This window comes from Delphinus delphis, chromosome 9, assembly GCF_949987515.2.
Source record: "Delphinus delphis chromosome 9, mDelDel1.2, whole genome shotgun sequence".
NCBI classification, from domain to species: Eukaryota; Metazoa; Chordata; class Mammalia; order Artiodactyla; family Delphinidae; genus Delphinus; species Delphinus delphis.
In genome coordinates, this window is record NC_082691.1 from 92,678,065 (window position 1) to 92,694,041 (window position 15,977).

Sequence of the window (15,977 nt, forward strand, 5' to 3'; positions counted from 1 at the left end):
GTAGGCTCTTTGGTACCCATCACGTAGCTGGGGTGGGACAGCTGCTCTGACCAAGGCTGGCTACATTAACTGGCCAAATTACTTTGTCTAGTTGGTACATCTTTTGTTATGGATATTTACTAGTGGGCTTAAAACATTATACAAACAACTTCCCACTTTGCATCCACTCCTATAGTTCATCCATGTGCCTCAATTCCAGCTCTTCTTGTCTCTGATTTTACAATCTTTTTCTTTCAGGCCCTCTAGACACCAGCCAGGCCACACATCACTGTCCACAAGTCCACATTTGTTCTGACCTTGGGCCATTCTCCTTCCACACAACGCAGATGACCTAGTGCACATCTGAAAGCTCCTCCTTTGGGGAGATTTTCCTTCACCACCATTTTTCAAGGCCTCCCCTAAGTATGACTGTAATGTAGCTGCCTTCCATTTTCAGCTTGTACCCACATACTGAGGGGACTCAGCCATACTCCCAGCTTGGTCTTTTTCTTCTTCCTTTACTGGTTACATGGGACCCGCCTCATATGGCCATAGGTATAAGCTGGTGGAGGGGTGCTGGTGCAAGTGTAATGAGTGACATGGAGATCTGGGCTACTTGTTCATACAGTTTCCTTGTACCCCCTAAATCCTGTATCCTGAGACAGTACTCCTTTGTCAGTAATTTCTGTGTACAATCTTATATTCCAACTTACTCGATAGAGTTCTCAGAATGCTCAGGTTGGAAATCAAAATACAGCACTCATTTTAGAGGATTGACAAGGAAAGGAGAAGAGAGGAATTACTTGGGTAGCTAGAGAGATTTTTTGTTTATTTGTTTGCTTATTTATTGCTGTTGTTTTACTGGAAGATCTGGGCATATTTGAAAGTTTCAAAGAAATATATCTGGGGAGAGTGCAAAGCTGCAGTTGCTAGGACACATTAGCGTGATATCAGGCTATGCGAATCAGTTGAACCACCAATCAGGGAGGGAAGCAAAACATACACAAGGCAGTGACGAGTTAGCTATGCTGAGTCATAGAAATTTAAAGTACATAAACATTGGAGGATTGAGTCAGATGGAATGTCCAAAGTCCATGGCAAACAGATGCTCTCCAGGAGATATGGGAGTCAGAGGGGGCATTAGTCAGCCAGACAGGGGAGGGCAGAGGTGAGGAGCAGGCAGACGGGATCTTCTGACATTGAACTTGGCAGCAACAAGGCTCCCTGGGAGGAAGAGAACTGGGACGGGATGAAGCTGGAGTATACAGGTGGAGGGGTTGACTTCAGAGTGAGAAGGGTCATTTCCCTCTTCGAGGATGAATTTATACTTTGCTTTGGTGGTGTTAAAATGAGGAACTTCAGGCTGCACACCTTTCGATAACACTCGTCTGAAGGCACAGGCCACAGGCATGCAGACAATGGCTCGATGTGGCAGCCAGCTAGGACCCAGCAAGTCTCACCTCCTGGTATTTATACCCCTGTATAGTCCCCTCCCACAATGCATATGACTGATCTCTGTAATCAGTGAGATATGACAGCAATGACAACGTGAGTTTCAAAGCTAGGTCATAAAAAACATTGTGACTTCCTTGTTCACTCTTTTATCACTCACCGTAGGGAAGCCAGTTGATACGTTGTGTGGACCCTCAAGAGGTCCTATGGAAAGGCCCATATGACAGGTAACAAACGCCTCCTGTCCACAACTAGCACTACCTTGCCAGGCATGTGGATGAGCCCCTTGGAATGGGATCCTTCAGCTCCAGCCAAGAGGTCCAATGACTACATCCCCACAGCTGACAGCTCAACTTGAACCTCGGGAGAGACTCTGAGCCAGAGCCACCCAGCTAAGCTACTCAGCAGTATGGGAGCTACTCAGTAACCATGGGAGATAAGAATATTGATTGCTTTAAGCTATTAAGCTTGGGGGTAAATTGTTATGCAGCAATGGATAATTAATACAACATCCCCAAATACACAAAGAAACCAAGGTCCAAAACACAAAGTAATGTGCACTGTGTAAGGAAACTGGGGAGGTAATCAGGTCCAGAGGAGGAATAAAAGAACAGATTAAGTGAAACAAGCAGTTGAGAGAGAGTGGGAATTACAACAGGTTATCAGGTTATGTGTGACTGGGAGAGACAACGGGGAACTCATGATTTCTGATACCACTTTATGGAAGGTCAAGACATGGCTGGGCATGGCAGACAGAGAGAGGCCCACAGCAGGCTGCATCAGGGTGGCCTTTCATGGCTTGGGCTTCTTCCTTGAGTACTATTCCCCTTGGGATAGAATAGGACTGGGGCTGTGCCCTGAACCCTATGGCACTGGGTGGGATGCTGACAAGACCACCAGGCCCTAAGCATTTACTATGTGTTAAGTGCTTTAAATAATATGAAGACTTAAACAAATGTGGCATTCATACCATGGAACATTATTCAGCCATCAAAAGGAATGAACTGGGCTTCCCTGGTGGCGCAGTGGTTGAGAGTCTGCCTGCCGATGCAGGGGACACGGGTTCGTGCTCCGGTCCAGGAAGATCCCACATGCCGCGGAGCAGCTGGGCCCGTGAGCCATGGCCGCTGAGCCTGCACGTCCGGAGCCTGTGCTCCACAGCAGGAGAGGCCACAACAGCGAGAAGCCCGCGTACCACAAAAAAAAAAAAAAAAGGAATGAACTACTAGTATATCCTATAATGAACTACTAGTATATCCTATAATGTGAATGAGCCTGGAAAACATTACGCTAAGTGCATGAAGGTAAAGATAAAGGTCATACACTGTATGATTCCATTTACATGAAATGTCCAGAATAGGCAAGTCCACAGAGACAGAAAATAGACTGATGATTGTCAGGAAGGCCAGGAAAAGAGTGAATAGGAAGTGACTGCTAACGGGCACACGTTTCTTTTGGAGGTAACGAAACCGTTCTAAAATTAGATTAACGGTGACGCACATTCTCGTGAACATACAAAAACCCCATTAAATTGTACACTTTAAAGTAGTGAATTTTATGGCATGTAAATTATATCTCAATAAAAAATAATACGAAGACGGAAGCACATGTAATAGCATTGACCTTGTGCCCAGCACTGTTCTAAATGCTTTCTGTGTATAATTTGCTTAACTTTCACAACCAATGGACCTAGGAGGTAAGAACTATTATTATCATCTTCCATTTACAGGTGAGAAAACTGAAGCCCAGAGAGGTTAAGTGATTTGCCCAGGTCACACAGCTAAAGCAAGTACTAGAGCCAAGAACTGAACCCAGGCAGTCTATCTCCTGAAGCTACAGGCTTAACCATTATGTTATATCACCTTTCACTTATAAATGATCTCAGGTGAATCTTTTTTTTTTTTTGGTACGTGGGCCTCTCACTGTTGTGGTCTCTCCCGTTGCGGAGCACAGGCTCCGGACGCGCAGGCCCAGCAGCCATGGCTCACGGGCCCAGCCGCTCCGCGGCATGTGGGATCTTCCAGGACCAGGACACGAACCCTCTTACCCTGCATTGGCAGGTGGACTCTCAACCACTGCGCCACCAGGGAAGCCCTCAGGTGAATCGTAAACAAATCAGTGAGGCGGGCTTTAGTACCTCTATTTACAGTACCTCTATTTCACCTCAGAGAATTAAGTAACCCGCTCACACCAGTAGGAGCAGGGGAGGCAGGATTCAAATTCAGGACTTGCTGACTTCAAAGCACACAACTCTATGTCACCTTCAGCTCTTGCTGGCAGCTGCCTTCAGCACTAGGGGATGAACTAAAACGGACCTTCCGAGGATCCGCACCTCAGCAGCGGGCTGACACAGGGAGCTTCTTCTTTTAGGAATCATGGGATTGCAACACCTAGTACTTTTCCTGTGTACATGTTATGATGTCTATATTGCTTTCTCATCTTCCAATTATCTTTTCACCAAATAAACAATTACATTAGCAAATCAGAAGTTGAAAATGCGTTTGCTCAGTATCCTCATATAGACTTAGTTTTAACTAGGATAAATGCAAGTTAACTTTTATATTGAAATAAATATTGACTCCTATGTTTTTAATTCATTTCAGTTAAAAATTTGGCCATACAGAAAACTTTGCGAGTTTTCAAATAGGTACCTCTTTTTTATTTTTGGATTATGGAAATTTTCTATATAAAAATAGAATGGTATAATAAGCACTCATGTACCCATCACCTAGCTTCAACAATTATCACCTATAGATTTCTTATTACATAGTTCTCCAATTTATCAGTAGTTCAGCTATGATTACATTATCCTTTAGTACTGGTTAAATCACTTTTTAAAAGGCAAAATGTTAACAGGTGTTAATAAGTGGTTATAAATTTATAGATAATTTACATTTTCTTTTTTTTTTTTTTTTTTTTTTGCGGTATGCGGGCCTCTCACTGTTGTGACCTCTCCCGTTGTGGAGCACAGGCTCCGGACGCGCAGGCTCAGCAGCCATGACTCATGGGCCCAGCCGCTCCGCGGCATGTGGGATCTTCCCGGACCGGGGCACATTAGCGTGATATCAGGCTATGTGATATCAGTTGAACCACCAATCAGTTTTTCAGTAAATTTACATAGGCATACAACCATCATCACAACCTGGGTCATTTTAACAATTCTTCAGAAACTGCTGTTCTATTGCAACTGCAATAAAGTTGCAAATTCCAACTTTATCTCTTACCCGTGCAACCAGCTTTTGTGTGTCTATGTTATTACATGTTTCGTAACACATTAGATTCTTAGAGCTATAGCTGGGAACAATAGCTTCTTCTCAAGTACTCTCAATGCCATATTCTGCCCTTCATAATTACAGCTACAGTTCAAACAGCTTCTACAGGGATTTAGAGGTTTAAAGCAGTATCACAAACTACTGGAAATCAGAGATCCTTTTTTTTTTTTTTTTTTGTGGTACGCGGGCCTCTCACTGCTGTGGCCTCTCCCGTTGCGGAGCACAGTCTCCGGACGCGCAGGCTCAGTGGCCATGGCTCACGGGCCCAGCCACTCCGCAGCATGTGGGATCTTCCCGGACCGGGGCACGAACCCGTGTCCCCTGCATCGGCAGGCGGACTCCCAACCACTGCGCCACCAGGGAAGCCCCAGAGATCATTTTAATGGATTTAGCAAGATCGACAAGGTTGTATACAGCATAATAAGCAACAATGCCCTTAGACCTTGGTGAAAGGGGTCCCGGCCCTGGGCTCGGTGCCCTGACTGCACCCTGCACCAGATGTGAAGAGGCAATGGAGCTGAGGGGTTCCTGCAGCCCTCCGCACCACACTACGGTGCCCAGGACTCGGAATTCCCTGCCCATACCACCCCAAGCCTGTTTCCATACCTGAGCCAGTCTCTTCCCAGCGTGTGTCCTCCCTTTAGGGCTATTGGGGGTGACTGCTCACTGGAGAGCGGGTGACTACCCTTGCACTTGGGGGCTGGGTGGCCACACACATGCAGAGCCTCTCATGGTGCAGAATGGAGAAGAGAAGAGATGGGCTGAAAAGAGAAGGGCGTGGGCTGAGTGAGCACCGGGGGTAGCTCTCTCCACACTGCCACCTCCCCCAACAGCATTCCAAGAAGTCTGAGAATTCTAAATTGGAACGTGACCCTCTTCGTGATGGTGTATTTGTCAAGGCAAGAGGATAAAACATTTTAACAGTCTGCTAGGCTGATTTTAAATTTTTCAGTATTTAGACATCCGGTGTGTGGACCTCTCTTTGTATGGTTTCATTTATACGAAATGTCCAAAACAGGCAAGTCCACACGGAGAGAAGATGGGTTAGTGGTTCCCAGAGGGTGGGGGCCGGAGGGGAAACTATGCATGTGCCTGTGGTATGAGTCTTTATCCATGTTTGCATGTATACAAAAGTGTATACATCTGGCAATGAAGATATGCAGTCACCCATTTACTCTCCAAGTGATTGTGGGTGAGGGTGAGGGGCGGGGACAGGAGCTAGAGTGCAAGGAGGATGAGAAAGAATCTAAGAAGTCATACCTGCCTTCTATGAGCTTATGGTACACCTGAGTCTCTACAGGGCTAGTTATTCAGGGGGTATGTAATGTAATTCGACTACAACACAACTATCTATACACTTGGGAGAATTACTTCACTTCTCCAGATGTTAGTTCCTTAGTCTGTTAATTCTGAGGGTTGGACTAGATGTCCTTTAAAGGTCCCTTCCAGCTCTAGTACTCCATGATTCGGTGATTTTAGACTACCCTTGCATCTGTGTTAACTGGGTTCAGGAGTAAGACAGATAAATTAAGTCATCCACCCAGCACATATTATAGTTCCTTACTGTGTGTGGGTGTTGGCCACAAGCCAAAGCAACAAGGCCAGGGAAGAATGGTGGGATTGAGAAGTCGTAAAACATGTCATAAGCCAATTGTATAAGAGGCTAAAATCACTTGGCTTATTGCACTCAACACACTCAAATTAGTCACACCCAACAGTAAAGAAAATAAAGGGTTTAAGGAACCACTTTGAAGAGAGATAGGGGAAGGGAGGCATCCTCAACGCAAATGGCAGGCACGGGTTCTAGATGTAGGCAGCGGCAACCTGCATGGCGCTGGCTTTTCTCAGCAATCACCTTCTACTCCGGCAGCTTCTGACACGGGCAGTCTCCAGCGAGCGTAGTGCATGCGGTCCATCGAGACCCTTCTCCAGCAACTGCACTCAGACCCTGTCTTTTGTGAGGTACAATCCCTAGGGTGCAAAAGTTACAACCCCAGCAGCAAGGAGCCTTACCTGTGGACAAAAAAATGTTGCCTGCTATTTCAGTAAACAAAAAATGCTGTCTGCCATCAAGCCAACGGTCACTGCAGCTGCCCTGACAGTGCATCCTGAGGGGAATTCAGGGTGGAGAAAAAGAGGATACTGGCCCTAGTTAGTTAAGATGCATATCAAAGGAATAATATCAATGAGCCCAGACACTTGCATCTTCCCATACATAGAAAAGCATTAAAACCCTTTACTTGAGATGTCTGTTTTTTGTAATTAGCACTAATCTTTTGAAGTCTGACTACATTTTTTTTTTCCCAGCAAAAAACTCCTATATATCCTGGCTCCTCACTCACCTCTTTGGAACAGTTCTTCAGAGCCATCTGAGAAGCTAATTCCCGGACTATAGTCCTTAGTAAGGTTCCCCAAATAAAACATAACTGTCAACTTTAGGTTGTTCATTTTTTAAAGTCAACATACAGGGGTGGACCCCGAAAAATTAGGATCGCTAAGACAAAGAGCATTGCTCACCACCCATTTCCACAAGAGTTCAGTTGTAACCCACCGCAGTTGCTGACTGACAGTAGGACTCTTAGAGGAATTTAAGGTGAACACAGAATGAGGCATCTGTGCTTTGGACGCACACGAACAGGCAGGTCCCACAGATAGTTAGATGTATATCTCAGGAAGAATTTTAATGACCCTAGATTCTTGCATGTTCCCATACACAGAAAAGCTGAAAAGATTAACTGGAGACATCTGTTCTTTACGATTAGTAGTAATCTTACCAAGATATATGCTTGACTTCAGGTATGCCCTGGCCAAAAATCATGTATAAACTGGCTTCTCCCCTACCTCTACCAAGTAGTCGCCACAGTTTACTGAGTGGCTGTCTCCCAGGCTTTAGTCCTCAGAAAGATCCCGAATAAAACTTAAACGCACAACTCATGTTATGCATCTTTCTTTAAGTCTTTCCCCACACCTTTAAAAACAATTTACTGGACCCAGGTGGTCCAGCCGTTAGAACTCCAGGCTTTCACTGACGAGGGCCTGAGTTTGATCCCTGGTTGGGTAACTCAGATCCCACAAGCCCTGTGACACAGCCAACTCCCACCACCAAAAAAAAAAAAAAATCAATTTACTTATTTGACTTCACACTCCAGTTATCTTAATTTACATATTCCAAATCTTACATCAGATCTTTAGAAACAATCAAGATGGGTGCCACACTGGCCACTGTGACTCCATGTTGGGTTTCCCTATTTATAACAAATCAGAGGTTCTATTCTAAATTCTATGAGCAGGAATCACAATATAACGTCACATCACAGGGTAGCTTTCTCTATGGAAATAAGAAACCGTATTCTGGTGAACTCCCGCCTCCAAACATCGGCTTCCTCGGTTCGGCAGAATTTTTTTCCTAAGCTTTCAGGCACTGCACAAGAGACGGCGATCACGTGCCAGTCAGCGCCCCGTGTTGCTCAGGAGCCCAACGCGATCCAAACCGGAAGTGGTCCTTGAAAATTACTTTCCCGGGAAACTTGTATTTGAAAAACAATGCCATTCTAATTCGCTTTTTCCTAAAGTAAACTCACGGAGATAGAGTCAAACTCTCGCTGTCAGCACAGAGAACAACGCTCTCCTCCGGAGAAACTTTCACTCCTGCAGCGGTGAAAGCCTAGGGGAACCAAGACGTGGAGGGCACCGGTTCTCCGGCGGGCGCTACTCCTGCACGGACCAGTCCCCCAGCGGGGTTGCTGTGGAGACCGAGCCAGCTTTGTGGATGCCGAGGCGCGCTGAGGCCCGGCCTTCTGTTTGTCTGCAGAGGGGATTCATAAGACTGACGCCAAGATGGTTAGTGGCTTTGAACAGTGAGGGAGAACTCTGAGTAGGTCCTGGGACTGGAGATTAGAGGTTCCAGACATAATTCTGGGTTAAATCTAGGATTGTCAGCAGAGGATGGTGTCTGTGCCCTCCCCGTGTTCCCACGGGGGACAGGGATGCAGTTGTAAATACATCGTTGCTTTCTTCCCTCCTGCTTCTCCATTTCCCCACTCCTGAGCTGCGCGTGGGCTGGAAAGCGGACCGAGGGAAGGCTGAGATGACAGCAGCTGCGCGAAAGCATCTCTTACCTCACTCTAATTGGGGGAGATAAAGAACTAGGGAGTAGCAGTTTCGTTAGCTCAAACACAGGGTGATGGCCCTTTTAGTAAAATAACATGTTACAGAAAGAATTTGAATACGCTTACCTGGGGTTCGTTGTTACGGATTTGACTTATAAATCCTGGAGCCGTCACTCTCAGTTTAATATTGACCATCGGAATGGGATCATACAGCTGTCTTTGTTGTTTCTTTCACAGATGCTTTCAAGGGCCAAACCTGCTGTAGGCAGGGACCTACCGCATACTGACAAAAGAAAGAAGAAAGGTAGGAAGATTCCAAAACTAGAGGAGCTACTTTCACAAAGAGATTTCACTGGAGCTATTACCCTGTTGGAGGTAATGTCCAAAGAAGGTTGCTTCTTAGGAGGTGAAAAACCAGAATATAGAGGAATGCATGGGTGAATGCTGGTTGCTATGCTGTTGGAACAGGTGGGTGCCTTCTGGGACTTTCTGTAAATCTTGTCAGGCCCAGATTCCAGATTCCAAGTTAACTATAAACCTGATTAAAGGTGAACTAAAATGATAGACTTATTTCTCGAGGGACAGTTTTAATTATATCTAGTCCCACTGATGATGAATCCAGCCTAAAAATGTAGAGAGACATTTAATACAGTGTCAGTTCACATGTTGTTCATTCCACCCCCTGACCAATTTATGGTTTATTCCTATTATATGTTGTAACATTCTGATCAAATTTAAATAATTCTACCATGTTGCATGCTTATTGTCTAAAAATACTGTATCTTCAGAAGATATTTCAAATCTCTATGGCAGTAGTTCTCAACTTTTAATATGCATCAGAATTAGGGTACTTATTAAAATGTACATTCCTGGACTCCTGCCCTAGGGATTCTGATTCTTTACAGAATCAGCCTACAGTGGTTCTCAGGAACCCGTATTTTGGGCAAGTAGCCTAAGTGCTTCTGATGTAGATGTTCCAAAGATGCTGCACTTTGGGAAACGGCTTTCTGGGAAGCATATGTTATAAAAGAATGAAAGGGTACACCAAAGAATGAAGAGATGAAGAGTTTTGACAGCACAGCCTGGCTGTGTTGTTCCATAATCATTTCTCTAAAGCACTACAACAGCCTTATTACTCTATCAACAATAAGTGTTTTAATTAGCTTTATGTATCTTTCTCAGTCTTTCACGTATAGTCCTGTGTTTCTTGCCAGTGCTCTGGTATTGAGCACATTGCTTAACTCTTCTGGCATCAGCTTTCTCATCTTTAAAGTGGGGGAGTTGACTTGGAAGGACCATCTAGCTCTGTAAATCAGTGGACTGAGTGGTAGATGCATGTGTAATTTTTGTCAGTCTGTTTTCTCTTCTCTCTTTTCTTTGAGGCAGTGACCACACTTTCCTTACTGTGTAATCCCACGCTGCCTGTAAGTTGTCAGGGAGGTTCTGCGCTACGCTTTCATTCTTAGGTAGCCAAAGTGCCATGATGGATGGGAATGGGAACTGCCGTGGTTTAGGATGAGGAGGTGTCGTGAGCTCTCCTGTGGCTCCAGGGAATTCCTGGGGCAAATTCAGGGAGACCTCAAATAAGAATTTTTTCAGACTTAAGGCACTGTACTCAAATTCACAGTATTTGGTGAGAGGAGAATTTCTAATATTATGGAGTTAGCTACAGGAGTAAGTTCTTATTCAGACAAGAAAGTATCAACAGATGTCTTCATCTTGTAATGGTCGAGGCACCTGAGGTTTTGTAACAATGATCTGTTTTTCTTTAATTTTTAATTTATTTTTAAATTAATTTTTATTGGAGTATAGTTGCTTTACAGTGTTGTGTTAGTTTCTGCTGTACAGCAAAGTGAATCAGTTATACGTATACATATATCCACTCTTTTAGATTTCCTTCCTATTTAGGTCACCACAGTTAATGATGATCTGTTTAATTTTTACTTTTTTTACCCATGTTTTTGACTTACCACCATATAGAGTGAAAAAAAAAAATCTCACCTTGCCATGGTCATTCAGACTCCTCCTTCAAGGTCTCACTCCTTTCCTCCAAAACAGGGCTTTTCTTTCATTGGCTGATGAATTCATGAATATTTTTTCATAATGGACATAAATGATTAGGTGGTCTTCTAAACATCTTTAATTCTTGCAGGCCCTGGTAAGCCTGTTGAAGGGTAATAGAATGATTTAATGGCTTCTCCTCAGTGAAAGGTTATAACCTATGAATAAATGTACGTGTGTGCTCACGGGGCAGGTTTGAAGCATGAAGATGAATGCGGGGTAGAGCATGGAGGGGTGAAAACATGGGCTTTGGAGTCCATGGGCTACGGTGGTCCCTGCCACCACACCTACTGGCTGTATGTGGCCTTGAGTCCATCACTTAATTTCACTAACTTTCAGTTATTTGGCATTAAATATTTCACATAATTCTTATGTTCCTTATATATCACCCAGAATTGTTATGAGGATAACTCTTAAATACTTTCTGGAGTAGGGTGTCAGTAAACACAGAAAAACAATTGTGAAATATTTGAGATAAAGGTAATTGTGCTGAGTTCTGTAGGTATCAGTTTAATTAAACTGAGATTACCTTGCTTCTACAATTTGTGATTTCCTATTGTTCATTAATAACTTAACATAGCAGTGTTTAACAGAGAGTGTACTATTCAAAGTATTCATGATTTTTTTTTTCATGAAATTTTAACGTGAAGTTCAAACGTCATGTTGGGGAACAAGAAGAGGACACTAATTTGTGGATTGGATACTGTGCTTTTCATCTGGGTGACTACAAGAGAGCTTTAGAGGTTAGTTTAAAGAAACTTTTCTTTTTATAACAGAAGGGTTTTGAAAAGTTATTAAGCTTTGTATTATAATAATACACGCTCATGGTAAAATTCAAACAATATAGAACGAAACAAAGGAAAAAGGAAAAAAAGTCACCCTGTATGCTTTCCTCAATCCTATTTCTTTGTTAACAGAAGTAACCATTGGCTCTTTTTTGATGTGTTGCCTCAGAAATCTTCTGTATATGTTCAAGCATATTTATCTATGTCTGTTTACTTTTTCCTTTTAAATATATACTAATGAGATTGTTCAATATATTAATATTAGTCTTTCTTAAGGAAGTCTTCAGGAGAAGAAAAATAAGCCCTTTTGATAAAAAATTTCACGATTCTTTTCTCAAAAAGAAGTTCATTGTTGTTTTGTGTGGTTAATTTTAGACATAGGAAAGATTATATTATCTTTATATTTTTTAAGTATAGCTTTGAAAGTTTTTTTTCTTGGTCATTGTAAACCCTGCAATGTAATTAACAATCTATGGAATTATGGATCTAGATAAAATTGTAGATGCCTTATGTCAAATAATTTTTAATTCATAAATGAAATTGTTTGGAACTTTCCCACATATTCTTACTATCAAAGTGTAATCTAAGGATATTAAAATAACCTGCACTACTAAAATGAAAAGTATCCAAGATCAGGTAATGAGGAAGTGATATGAACAAAAGCAACAAAATCAGTGAAGGAAAAGTGAAGATGTGAAAAGGGCAGAATAGGAGCTGGTAGTATATGTGAAAGATAAAGGAGAAAAGAGAGTAGCCCAAACAGAGTAAGAAAGAAAAAGGGCATCTGGGGAAGACTGATTAATAGTAAAAGAGTTTATGGAGGGACTTCCCTGGTGGCACAGTTGTTAAGAGTCTGCCTGCCAACGCAGGGGACATGGGTTCGATCCCTGGTCCGGGAAGATCCCACATGCTGCGGAGCAGCTAGGCCCGTGTGCCACAACTACTGATCCTGCGCTCTAGAGCCCGTGTGCCATAACTACTGAAGCCCGTGCACCTAGAACCCGTGCTCCGCAACAAGAGAAGCCACCACAATGAGAAGCCTGCACACTGCAACGAAGAGTAGCCCCCGGTCACCGCAACTAAAGAAAGCCCGCGTGCAGCAACGAAGACCCAATGGAGCCAAAAATAAAATAAATTTTATTTTTATTTTAAAAATAAAATGAATCTCAGAAACTGTCCTTAAAAGGAAAAAAAACAGAAGAACACACCAAATTTTAAAAGTGGAAAGCCAAATAAACAAAGCCAGAGAACAATTAGAATGAAATGAAATTTGTGGGGTATTAAGGTTATCAGATTTTAAGTTAACTGAACCTATGCATTTTTAATAAGGCATCTTTTTTATGTCTTTTTAAGTTAGCAAAAAAATTGTTTTAGTTGCTTTTCATTTCTGCAGTTTGTTAGCCCATGTCAATATTAAAAGGGGAAAAAGAAAACAAGTGTAAGGTTATGTGGACAACAGCCCTGCATGGGTAGGATTGAGCCTTAGCTTCAGAATTTTTTTTTTTTTTTTTTTTGTGGTACGCGGGCCTCTCACTGTCGCGGCCTCTCCCGTTGCGGAGCACAGGCTCTGGACGCGCAGGCTCAGCGGCCATGGCCCACGGGCCCAGCCGCTCCGCGGCATGTGGGATCTTCCCGGACCAGGGCACAAACCCGTGTCCCCTGCATCGGCAGGTGGACTCTCAACCACTGCGCCACCAGGGAAGCCCAGCTTCAGTATTTAATATTACAGGTATAGAATAGGTAAGGAGCATATAGAAGTCCCTAAATGTGAAGTTGCCCAGTCACAGTAAGAACTCCTATTCCATTATACATAAAGGAATGGCCCATTGATTACCCTACTGCTGAAAGGGATCACTGCTTAATGTATGTTTCAGGAATATGAAAATGCAACGAAAGAGGAAAATTGCAATCCTGAAGTCTGGGTGAACCTAGCCTGTACCTACTTTTTTCTTGGAATGTATAAACAAGCCGAAGCAGCTGGATTTAAAGGTAAATGGGCCCTTTTAATATCTGGTATTCTCACTAATAGTAAGAGTCATTTTGAAGATTTTAAAACTTATTTAATTCCTTTTTCTATTGAGGAAAAATCAAGTGACATTAGAAAGCTAAAAAAAAAAAAAAAAGCTTTACTCTTGAAAGACTATTGGATCTTAGCAACTTTATGTTTAAAAAGAGAGTTAATCTGTGTGCTGCTTACCCTCCCCAGTTCACCTCCTCAGAAGCTAAAGCCAAAAAGCAGAAGGACGAGAGAAGAAAAAGGGCAAGGTGCCTTTCTTAGGCTCCACTGTGGTAGGAAGTTCATGCTGTTGGTAGGAGTTGGGTATAGTTGTTCAAGCTGTTACGAATGTGCATTTTATAGCTTCTTTTCCTGCTTCTGAATGAGAAGCCAAGTAATTTCAACTTGAAGAATCCAGATTTCTTCCCTTTTGCTTTACTTACCAGGACAGTCAACTTAGGAGAGCTGGACTCAAATTTGCAAATAGAGTAGGGCAAAAGGGAACTATGGGAGGAAAGATTAAGAATAATTAGAGTATGAATCAAATTAAATTCAAAGAAAAGTAGAGAAAGTGGGCAAAAGAATGTTTGTTAGGAAATATGTTAGGGAAGAATGTATTTCAGGGTAGAAATCTTAGAGAATTAACTGATATATACATATTTAGATAGAATTCTAGTTCAGAGTCATGGAATTCTAATTTTCCTAATTTAGTTATAAAGGTCTTTGAGTTATTTATCTCACGTTTCTAGACTTTATCTATGCCTAGAACAGTTAGACACATGTAAGGTGATCAAGGTAGCTATCTCTCTTTCCATATATGTCTTTCTTTTTTATACATTGAAGTATGACTTTTTGTTGTAAAGAGATATAAGATTGAGTGTCTAGAATTAGGAAAATTCTCCAAGAGCACATCTGGAACTTAAGAGGTGTTCACCTTTTTGCTTGGCTCCCTGTTTTAGATGGTAGATTATCATGCCAGAAGATCTATGAAATGGAGACGGGGCTAGTATTTAGGAAAATATGGCACTGTAATTATGAAAAGGGGATTTCAGAAGGAATCGACAAAGAACACTGGAAGACCAGCTGAATGAGAGTGGATTCCTACATGTACTGAGATGACCGTAACCATTTGCTTCCGGTGTTTGCTTCAGTGTGTGAACTACACAGGGTGGGCTGCTGCTGGAACTGGGAGGAGTGCCGTGCTGTGCTTCAGCACCATAGAGTGAGGAGGAAGAAGTGTGGGCAAGAGCGGAACCTTAGAGCATTTTCCTTCTGGTTCTTGGTGATGTCGCTGCTACTGCAGTAGGACTAGACTAAAATAATACATTAATATATTATAGCAGAGACGTAGCAGGATCCAGTAGGTAAGGATTTGGGAAGATTTATCTGTCTCGTGTCATTCCTGCAAGGGACTAAGTGCCATAGACAATTGAGTTCTTTAATAAGCACCTTGGATTTTTTTCACAGCTCCAAAAAGCCGACTTCAAAACCGCCTCCTCTTCCACTTGGCTCACAAGGTACTTCCGTTCCTATTTCACACTTTTTGTTTTAATGTGGTAAGATTAAAAAAAATTTTTTATGTATATCTTTTTTTAATTGACGTGTAATTGACTTCACACTTTTTGTTTTTAAAATATATTTCTCTTTCTTCTTGTTACCAACAAGGGTGAAAGAAAATTAAGTAGAAAGTCTCGTTAATGGTATTTCTAGAACAAGTAGAATACAGGTGTTAATTTTATAGGACTTTCTCCCCCATTAATGTTTTTTTACTCTGTTTATTTATTCAGAAATGTTAGGTTTTAGTTCTTCTTAAGCAGTAGTCATTTAAGATTAGTTTGTTTCCACCATCTTATTGTCTCTTAGGAAACAGAATCAAAGACACCTTGTCCTGACTCCTGAAAGTAAATACATACCTTTCAGAATTGCCTTATAGCAATAATTTTGATCATGTCATAAAATAATTTTTAAAATCATTTTTCATATTATAAAATTACACATTCTATTAAGCAAAATATAAATATGCAATAAAAAGATATAACATCTACCATATTTAAAGCTAACTGAATTTCAACGTTTTGGCATATCTCCTTTTGGGGTAATTATTTTTTATATGCATATTTGTATTTTTGTTCATTTGTTTTGCAGAATGGGATTCATGTTAAATATATATTTTTGTATTCTGCTTTTTTTTTTAACTTATCTTTGTAGTACGAGTGTACCCCTGAGTCACTAGTCTTAAAAACCAGACTTTTTAAAATAACAATCCATCATATGCATGTGCCACAATTCATTCAACACTTCTAGTTATTTAACTTCCAGATTG

At 42.0% G+C, this 15,977-nt stretch overlaps 1 protein-coding gene across 1 annotated transcript in view; it reads left to right on the top strand.

Annotated features, from left to right (window-relative positions):
• The first annotated feature begins 8,437 nt into the window (after positions 1-8,437).
• Positions 8,438-15,977, top strand: part of IFT56 (intraflagellar transport 56) — a 36,399-nt gene continuing 28,859 nt past the window's right edge. The window contains exons 1-5 of the mRNA XM_060020970.1: positions 8,438-8,543; positions 9,050-9,187; positions 11,524-11,616; positions 13,533-13,647; positions 15,122-15,171. Of these exons, the coding sequence (XP_059876953.1) occupies positions 8,541-8,543; positions 9,050-9,187; positions 11,524-11,616; positions 13,533-13,647; positions 15,122-15,171 (399 nt within the window). The 5' untranslated portion in view covers positions 8,438-8,540. The remainder of the gene's footprint in view (positions 8,544-9,049; positions 9,188-11,523; positions 11,617-13,532; positions 13,648-15,121; positions 15,172-15,977) is intronic.